The 9,259-nt window shown below is 41.9% G+C and overlaps 1 protein-coding gene across 2 annotated transcripts in view; it reads left to right on the top strand.

Moving 5' to 3' along the window:
• Nucleotides 1-9,031, top strand: part of FAM149A (family with sequence similarity 149 member A) — a 68,941-nt gene extending 59,910 nt beyond the window's left edge. Inside the window, exons 9-14 of one of the 2 annotated variants that reach the window (XM_028099840.2) lie at nt 960-1,063; nt 1,562-1,774; nt 4,789-4,909; nt 6,067-6,195; nt 6,282-6,360; nt 8,597-9,031. In XM_028099840.2, the coding sequence (XP_027955641.2) occupies nt 960-1,063; nt 1,562-1,774; nt 4,789-4,909; nt 6,067-6,195; nt 6,282-6,360; nt 8,597-8,670 (720 nt within the window). In that variant the 3' untranslated portion in view covers nt 8,671-9,031. The remainder of the gene's footprint in view (nt 1-959; nt 1,064-1,561; nt 1,775-4,788; nt 4,910-6,066; nt 6,196-6,281; nt 6,361-8,596) is intronic. The other variant, XM_088020922.1, reaches the window with a different exon arrangement.
• Nucleotides 9,032-9,259: the final 228 nt, after the last annotated feature.

Raw genomic sequence — 9,259 nt, forward strand, 5'->3', positions numbered from 1 at the left:
CTAACATTTCTTTTTTAATATTCAACATGGGAAAAATGTGACTGTGGCTTCTACATCTATTCTCCAACTAGAATATGACTCTAGTTTCCGAAATCCTGTTTCCCTGAATCTAAATGTTGTTTTCCATCCTAGCTGGCCATATCATGGGACCAGATAGGGAATTCATGATTATTTACCCTCACTTCATGCTTCCACCATTGTTATCTAATTTATTTCTCATATGAAGTATGTGTCATTATCCTCAACTTAATGATTAGGGAATTAAGACTCCAAGAACAAAGTAATCTTTCCAAGCCCACCTAAGAGGGAGCGGTGGGAACTGGGATTCAAATGTAAGCCTTCGAGATCTGGTGTTTGGGTTTTTTCTCAGGCTATTGTGCTGCTCCAGGGCAGGTAGCTGGGCCCAGCTGTGAAGGATAGGGTAGGAGAAGAGATCTGAGGCAACAGCTCAGTTAGGAGCTGGGGTACCCTTTCTTTGCTTCTCCAGATTCTCTCTCTACCTTCCTCCCCCTGGTGTGCTCTGGAGGCTGGTGCACACTAGCAGTATGGAGGGCTCCCTTGTCCTGCAGCTCTAGGAGCTCAGAGCGAGGAGGGGGGGGCGGACAATGGCAGGACATTGTTTACTTCTGGCCTCTCTGCCACATCACAGTTATTGGTGGCATTTCCCCAAGCAGCTATCCTGTGCAGATTCCAAAAACCTCTCCCTCATTATTTGCCACTCCAGGCCTGCATGTGGTAATGTGTCCCCGCTGTTATGTTGTTCTATTGCCTGGGGGAATAAAGCCAGTCCTTGTTAATTTCTCTGCCCACATCTTTGTAAAATATCATCTGTGTTACATTTTTTCCTCAAATTAGCTGGTTGGAGTGTGCCATTTTTTTTCCTGCTGATTCCCGAGAGACACCAGTAATCATAATAGCACTGGGTGCTTTTTAATTTGTATTGTTTTTACTTTTCTCAGATTCATCGCTTCTCCAACAATTTTTATAGTGATTTGAGTGGTGTGATGACAATTCAAGCAAAGCCACTGCAGCAGAGACCTACCTATTTCTCAGATAGAACACAGTAAGTATAAGAAATAATCACCCCGCCTCTTCTGTATGCTGGGTAACTTTGAGCACTGAAGACTACAGAGGATGTGGGATAAGGAGCATCCTGTTTAACCCCATATTCACTAGGTGTGCCTGAGCCCATTCGGGAAAGGAGACAGCCACGCATGAGAATGAAGACACACTATTCTAACATCAACCACAAAATGATCACCGTTAGGTTAGGGCAGATAAATAAGGGGAAGAGAGCTGTGAATTCTTAATCTTGTGGGCTATACTGTAGGATTACAATCAGTGAGAACCTTAGATTTTTTCCCCCTGTGGAAGATTCTTCATTGAAATAGAAATTGAATTGGAAATGATAGCCTGTCCGTTCATTCAACCAGTATTTAGGAGCATCTTCTTGAGCCAGGCATTGTCCTAGACGATACCTAGTAATGGATACATGTATATGTGTCCTGTTGTCCTGATGCTGACATCTGAGTAATCAGCTTGACTTCCACCCATCCCCCAGGAATGAGCAAGAGGACAGATCACTGGGTGCAGGGCCCAGTGCCCTTTCTTTGGCACGGCACCGCCTGGGACGAACCTCCTCCGATGCTCGCATACTCCACACTTCTGAAAAGAAAACACCTGCGTACACGAGGCTGCCTTCTCTTACTTCAGACTCACAGAGGATGAAAACCCCCAATGTGTACAATGATGAAGTTCTTAGGGGAACAAAACTGTAAGTTCTGTCTGTCTCCTAGTAGACCAGCTGTCACAGAAGACGGAGACGCTTGCCAGTTAGGGCTTATGGATTCGTATGCACGAAGCATCCTCTATCAGATTGTATGTGGCCACTTTCCAAGTAGTTCGTGAATTTGAGTATTTCACATGAGTTGTGTTGCAGTAGTCGAGTTGACTGTATACTTGAATATAGAGTCAGGTAATGTACCCATAGCCGTGCCATAAAATGCATCTGTAATGGTGAGGTGATCTTGGATGGGAATTCGGTGGCCTCATCTGTAAAACTAACAGTTAGCCAATGCTTTCAAGTTACGTAATTAATTCTTTCTCATTATGAGGTTCAAAAAAATTAATGTGCATAAAATGCTATACAAATAAAAAGGACATATATAACTATTAGTTTTTTGTTTGTTTCAAATTTTTATTTAAATTCTAGTTAGTTAACACAGTGTGATATTGGTTTCAGAAGTAGCATAACTATTAGTTTTTATTTATCTCTAAGGCTATGTTTCGCTCCACGTGGGGAGTTTCAGAAAAGCTTTTGACCTTAGGGATCAACTTCAAATCATTGCCTTGTTAGAAAGGAATCCGTCCCCTCCTTCACTGCAGAATTACGAAGGAGCAATCCAGCTTTCTCACTCATAAGGGCCAGTGTTTATTGGGTGCATTCTGTCACCAGCACCAGCTAAAGGAGTCACATTTATTATTTATTCCCTGCCACAAATCTTTTGAGTTGGTCCTCGTAGTATCCCAGATCCGGGGTGAAGAGACAGAGACTGAGAGAAGTTGCATAACTTTCCCGAGATGATCCCACGAGGGAGAGAGAGGCAGAGCTGGGACTCTGCACAGTGCGGTTGCACTTTGGAGACCATGCCCGCAGGGCCCCTGGGGCCACCTGCCTCCTGCCTCGAGGGAGCCAGTGTTTAAGGGGTTGCCTTAGGCCCCCCCCGCCCTGCAGGGGTTGGGGGCAAGAGCAGCTGCCAGGGCTTAACCAGCCCCTAGGTTTTTCAGGATGCATTCCACAGTGCCAAGCCACGATTGGTTTTTTGATGGGTCACTGTTTCTTTCACAGTCTGAAACTGGTATTTCCAGCGTTATTTGGGGTATTCCAGTTATCTGGGGCTATTTGCTCTGGCAGTTCTTTCAGGAGCTCTCCCCCTCCTCTCTTCCCACTGGGGACCACCAGGGCCACCTCCCCCCTGCCAGTGTCACTAGCACCTCGCTGGCCGTCTCTTCCTCCTCCCAGCCCACCTGGGCTCCACCGTCAGGCTTTCATCCTAAACCTTTTCTGTTTTCTACTGAAGTCATTCCCTTCATGCTCTGGCCCCTTCCTATCTGTAGACCTGTGTTTTTCAACGTTTTTGTTATTACTGCCGTACTAAGGAGCCCTTTTAGACTCTTTTTCCTAATTCCTCCCCCACCCGTGGAATTTTAATGCCACAAATATACTGTACAGTCTATGTACTGTTCTTTATATCTGTGTTTTATGCATAAAAAGAACAAGGTTTTTTTTTTTTTTTTTTGGTCCCACCAACAATTCATGTTTGCCCCTTGGGGGCAATGTCACCATCTTTGACTGGGGGCAGCCTTATCATCTCTCCGACCCACAAACAGACCAGCTGTGTGTGTTCTGACTGCCGTGATTTTGTTCGTGCTCTGTCTTTCACTTTTATTAAAAATAACCTTTTTTTTTTTAACCATCAAAGTACAACAAGTTCTCTGTGGAACATTAGCACAATACCAAAAATATGAGTAGGTATCAAAGAGCCCCTGTATGCCCAACACATAGAAACAGAGAAATGATAACTTGGCAAGATGACTACCAATTTTGTCTGTGGTTATGTTTCTTCTTTTCTCTTCTGTCCCTTATCTTTTTTCTAATACTACATTATCCTACTATTGTAGCACTTTCTCATATGATATTTTCACTTAATTTTATTCATATTTTCCATGTTGTTAAATATTTCTGAAATATTTCCGAAATGACTAGAGAATAACATGTGGGTGTGTGATAATCTATTAAGTATTTCCCATTATGGAAACTTTTCATTCCTTCTATATTTTCCCCTATTATAAGGTATAGTGAACATCATTTTTTAAAAGATTTTATTTATTTATTTGTCAGAGAGAGAGAGAGAGAGCAGGAGCCGGGGGAGGGGGTGGCAGAGAGAGAAGCAGACTCCCCGCTGAGTAAGGAGCCCGATGAGGGAGTCGATCCCAGGACCCCAGGAAAATGACCTGTGCCAAAGGCAGTGGCTTAACTGACTGATGAGACACCCAGGCGTCCCTGAACATCATTTTTATATAAATCATTTTTTTAAGTTTTTATTAAATTCCAGTTAACATACAGTATAGTATTAGTTTCAGGTGTACAGTATCATTTTATATAAATCTTAATAAGGAAGACTTCAAATTGTGTCCTGGTGGTAAAATCCTAGAAGTAAAGCTACCAGGTCAAAGGTTATGGATATTTTTAAGACTCTTGAAATATTTTTGCAAAGCTCTTCCCAGAATGGTTCTCACAATTTGTAATCCCACTGGCAGGACACAAAGATCTTTTCTTGCAGCCTCGAAACTATGGATAGTATATGTATTTTAAAACATCACAGGTCAAAAGGGTCATATTTTAACTTTCATAACTTTATTATTAGTGACTAAATGAATTAGAATCTTATCCTAGACTATCCATCTCCATTCTTGTGTATCATTCAAAACCTTGGATTCCTTATTGATTTCCATCTGGATGATCATGTTTTCAGGAACCTTCAAGGGCCTGGCACAGCCGAGCACTCAGTAAATACAGGTTAACATCACTGCTGACCAAGGAGGAGGTGACTGGAGCTGGTGGTCAGTCCCTCTCCGCGTTTGTCTTGCTGACACTCTGCTCATTTTACGTGAGCATTTCTTTCTGGAAGGCAGTTGTGATTAGTAGTTCAGTTGGGGAGCTTCGGGTGGGGTCTGGCCCCTGCTGTCTGCGGCTGGCTGCTCAGCCAAATGTTGTTTTGTTTACAGGCAAACTGGCATGGAGTGTGTGTCCTCCCCGCTGGTTCAAGCCTCCCGGAGCAGGTTACCCCCAATAGGCTCAGAGACCGGTGAGCAGAATATGGCAGTTCCTGGATCTCGACCTGTTTCTGTAAGACAGATTTCATTCTGTTTAAGTGCACCATTTAGATTGTCTCTTGGGAAACAGACAAGCAGAATATAATGTTGGCCCTTCACAGTGAACTCAGTGCCATCAAATGTTTCATAATCTGCTTCCTGAAAGTAACTGGCTTGCGACAAGGGACAGGAGGTGGGAGGGTTAATTCACTGTTTTGTGAAATACAAACATCATTTGAACTAAGTCACAAAGTCCAGGTGTCAAGGAACATCTGATAGGATGGTAGAGGGAAGCAAAGAGCATGAAGGTCAGGTCAGAAGATAGGGAGATCTGTGTTTGAACCCTGCCAGGTAAACTCTGTATGACTTGTAGACATATTCTCCCTGCGTCTTAATTTTCTCACCCGTAAAAGGGCCAAAGTGATTCCTTCCTCAAAGAATTGTTATAAGGGTGAAATGAATTTATAGATGGTAGATTATGCCTGAATAAAGTAAGATCTCAGGAAAACACCTGTGGCATTTTTATCAGGCCTCATTCTCACACCTGCACCCATGCTCAACGCAGCCACATGATGGCAAATGGTCTGGGCAGGTCTGGGGTCCCTAGTCTGCATAACCACATTTCCCCCCAGATGTACGATGACTCCTCACTTCACTCCCATACAGGTAACTTGTCTCTGTTTTGCAAAACATAGAAGGACCCCAGTTGTGGGAGCGTAAAGGACTAAAGAGAAAACCCAACAGAAACGTTTTCTCTTGGATTCCTTTGCCTCCTCCAGTACTGCAATAGAACCCATTCCTAGAGAGGCAGGAGTTGCAAAGGGTTGTTGTGTAACCTTAGCATGTTGTGGCTTAGAGTAAGGTCATAAAAGAAGGCAAACATCAAAAAAAAAAAGTCTGATGCTTCACAAATGCAAAATTACATGGCTATTATAATTTAACAGTAAGAATTTTAGGTGGTTAAGTTTCTGAATCCATGTTTATTTCTGAGGTCCGTACCATTTAATCAGGTTACATAAGAAAATTACATAATTAAAATGTATATTGATATTCATGTGTGATGGACCTTATACTTCACAGTATATAAATAAAAGTTTTGAATTAACAAGTGAATGAGCACATAGAGTTCTTCTTTTGCCTTTTTTAAGGATTGCATTTACCTTAAACCAGAACATATTATCCTTTATTCAGTACAGAGGGAGGCAGCCACAAAACCGTGTGCTAAGTGCAATTCCTGACAGTTCAAAGCGATCGCCTCTTCGAGAGAGATCTCTGACTATAGAACACTTTTCAAGACCCAGCACGACCCATGCATTTCGGGTGGGTTGCCTGTTAACCCTAAATATGATTTTTGAAAATGTCTGAAACAATAAAACTCATCCCTCATTTTATTTTTCTTCCAACAGTTAGATACTCCCCGGAAAGGTTCGTTGACCCTGATGGAATTTGCTGGCCACACATGGACAAGTCAGAGTTTCTTCACAGGTCGGTTTTCTCCACATATAAATAAAATGATATAATAGGTGAGGTTTCAGGTTTTGGAAAGAGAAATTGAGGATTATCTACCTTAACGGGACTATTTTGACCATGTAGGAGGAAATACCAAGTGTTTCTCTGCTATGTCCAGACACAGAAGTCCCTACAAAGAGCAAAACCGCAGAGATAAGCACCTATCTGCTATTCGGCATAAAGGGGGAAATGTGCCCAAACGCTCTTCATTAAATCAGAGCCCTCACTCTCAGCAAAAGGAAAATTCTGTCTCATGAGTCTTACGAGAAATGTCAGTGTCTCTCTCTGCAATAGAGTTTTCATGTTTTCCATGAAACCCTAATCTTAGTTCTCTTTGAAGACCTAATAATAAAAATGCTTCATAAAATTAATACAAATATTCTATTTTATAATGGAGAGTTGTACAGATAAATACTTATTTTCAGCTATTTTTAGAGTAAAGTTTCTAGTCCGAATTCAGGCCACTGATGTTTCAGTTTTCCAAACTGTTGCCAGCATTTTTGTTTAAGGAGGCAACATAGGGTCGTCATGAGTTGTGATATTCTGGAATCAAATGCCTGTTTTCCATCCTACTTGCTGAGCTGTCTTAGGAGAGCCTCAGCCTCTCTGGGCCTCAGGTTCCTCTTTTGTAATAGGCTGGGTGGATAAAACCATTGTTGGAAAAACGTATGCAAAGGACTTAGCTAGATTCCAGGCATCTATTCTTGTTTAAAAATTATGAATAATTTGTATCTAGATAATCTGAAACGTAAAGGATGATTTGCTATTTTAAGGCAAATGCTATAGTTTAAAAAATAAATCTGGTAAAAGGGAAGCCCTGGGACAACAGAGCAATTTTATCACTGTTTACACCAGCCCTTCTATAGTTCTGTAGCGCAGTGGTGTCGAAGATTCTTAAGCCCTTTACAATTTTTCTCCTATGTGAATAGCACGAAGCTACTGTGACTTTCTGTTGCTTTTCTTTGTATATTCCCTAGCATCATTCACTCTCACTGTCAGTGATGGTAATTTGTTCTCTAAAAGGCAGCCATGCCATGTTATAAGTATCGGTCTGACTTGTAGATGGTTGGAGGAAAGTAGGCATCAAAGCGTGTTTATTAATACATAACAATGTGCCAAGTGCTCGTTCTGTGCCACGTTCTGTGCTGAGGGCCAGCATTCAAACACCGAGGATGTTTTGGTCTGTGCCTCAAGGAACACTCAGTGTAGTAGGGAAGAGGGAAAGGACCACGAGGGAGGTGAGCAGGACCGCCCGCTGGATATGCAGATGGGTAAACGGACAGAGAGGCTTCCCAGAGGAGCCAAGAGCCATGCCCTGCAGGATGGGCATCACGTGGTATGCGAGAGAGAGAGAGAGAGAGAGAGAGAGAGAGAGAGAGAGAAAGATTCCATGGGTGGCCAGGAGACCATGGTGCTGAAGGAGAGAGCTCATGGAATTCTGATGAATTCATTTTTGGAGATGTTGCCCGTAGCATGTTGACTGGAGCTATCTAATAGTTTGCTGGGCACACAGGATTAGAGGTTCGGAGAGGGAACTGGGCTCTGAATTCGTTTTAAATCTGCACACTTAATTTTCCCCCAATACCAAGTCAGTATATTCTCTTATCGATAATTTTGTGACTATTGTTATTGATGGTCAGAAGCCTTTTTCATTTCTATAAGAGTAACTGAGGGTACATGAGAGAGATATTCTTGTATTTCTAAGCATTTATTTTCTTTTCCTCTCAGAAGCAGGTGTGTAATCTCTTTCTTAACCTTTGCTTCCAGGTCAGAAACAACAGGAGCTATTAACTTATCAACATTTGGTCTGTGGCAGAAAAAAAAAGAGAAAAGGGGAAGCTGTGGGGTATCCCCAACAGTGGGAAGGATGTCTTCAGGCAGCTGACATTGCCTCAGTCCCCAGGAAGTAGTAGGACCACCAGAGCTAACCACTCAACTTCCTGGGCCTCAGGGATCCACCTCTGGGTAGAAGGTTCTAGCAAACCCACCTGCTCTCAGAGTACACAGGGCCAGCACCGAGGCTTTGGTGGAGGGGAGCCCCCTTCTTTCTTCTCAGGACCCCAAACAACAGTTTTTGTCTATTTCCTGGTTTATGTACAAGTGACATGAAAATAGTTTTTTTCTTTTTTAAAAATATCATCTGCATGGAATCCTTTTGAGAGCTGGAATTATTAACATTTTAATGAGAGTTACTTTTTGGTTGGTGTTTCAGGTTCACAATATCCGCCTAAATCTTTTCAGAAGATGACTCTGACTACAAGAAAGAGATTCCAAGTGGCTTCTTGATGGAACTTGGACTTCAAAGCCTCAGCACACCATTTGTCACTTGAAAAATGGAAGAACAAGTATTATATTATGTATCTGTTTGTCTGACAGTGAGATGTAAGCCTGTGTGAGAGAAATGCAAACAAATAAACAATTTAATTTTGAACACTTGCATTGCAAAGAGAATACAAGTCAAATTCACCAACCTTCTCTATTGGAAGCATTCCAACAGAGATTCTTTAGGCTTTGCTCAGAAGAATCTGATCTGTGTTTATCATCCATCATTTTATCAATTATACACAGACACACATGTAATTAGTGTATGTTTACACACACTACTTAACAATGTGAGAGGATATTATCTAGGAATATGCCATTTTGTAATGTTGTGTTTTGAAATGTGTGTTTTGTGTCTCATTCTGTCATTGATCCATCAAAATCCTGGTCACTAATAGATATCACAACCTTCTCTAGAAAATAGCGAAGCCATCTTTGGTACAATATGCCAGTTTAACTAAGGTTCAGATGATCCTAATCATTGCGCTGACTTTCTTACACCTGTTTTTTTTAAAAAGTACTTTAGTCACGAGCTTCTTTGAGGAATGTCAGT

This window comes from Eumetopias jubatus, unplaced genomic scaffold, assembly GCF_037043125.1.
Source record: "Eumetopias jubatus isolate StellerSeaLion01/CBP00866 unplaced genomic scaffold, mEumJub1_p1.0 scaffold_2, whole genome shotgun sequence".
Taxonomy (NCBI): domain Eukaryota; kingdom Metazoa; phylum Chordata; class Mammalia; order Carnivora; family Otariidae; genus Eumetopias; species Eumetopias jubatus.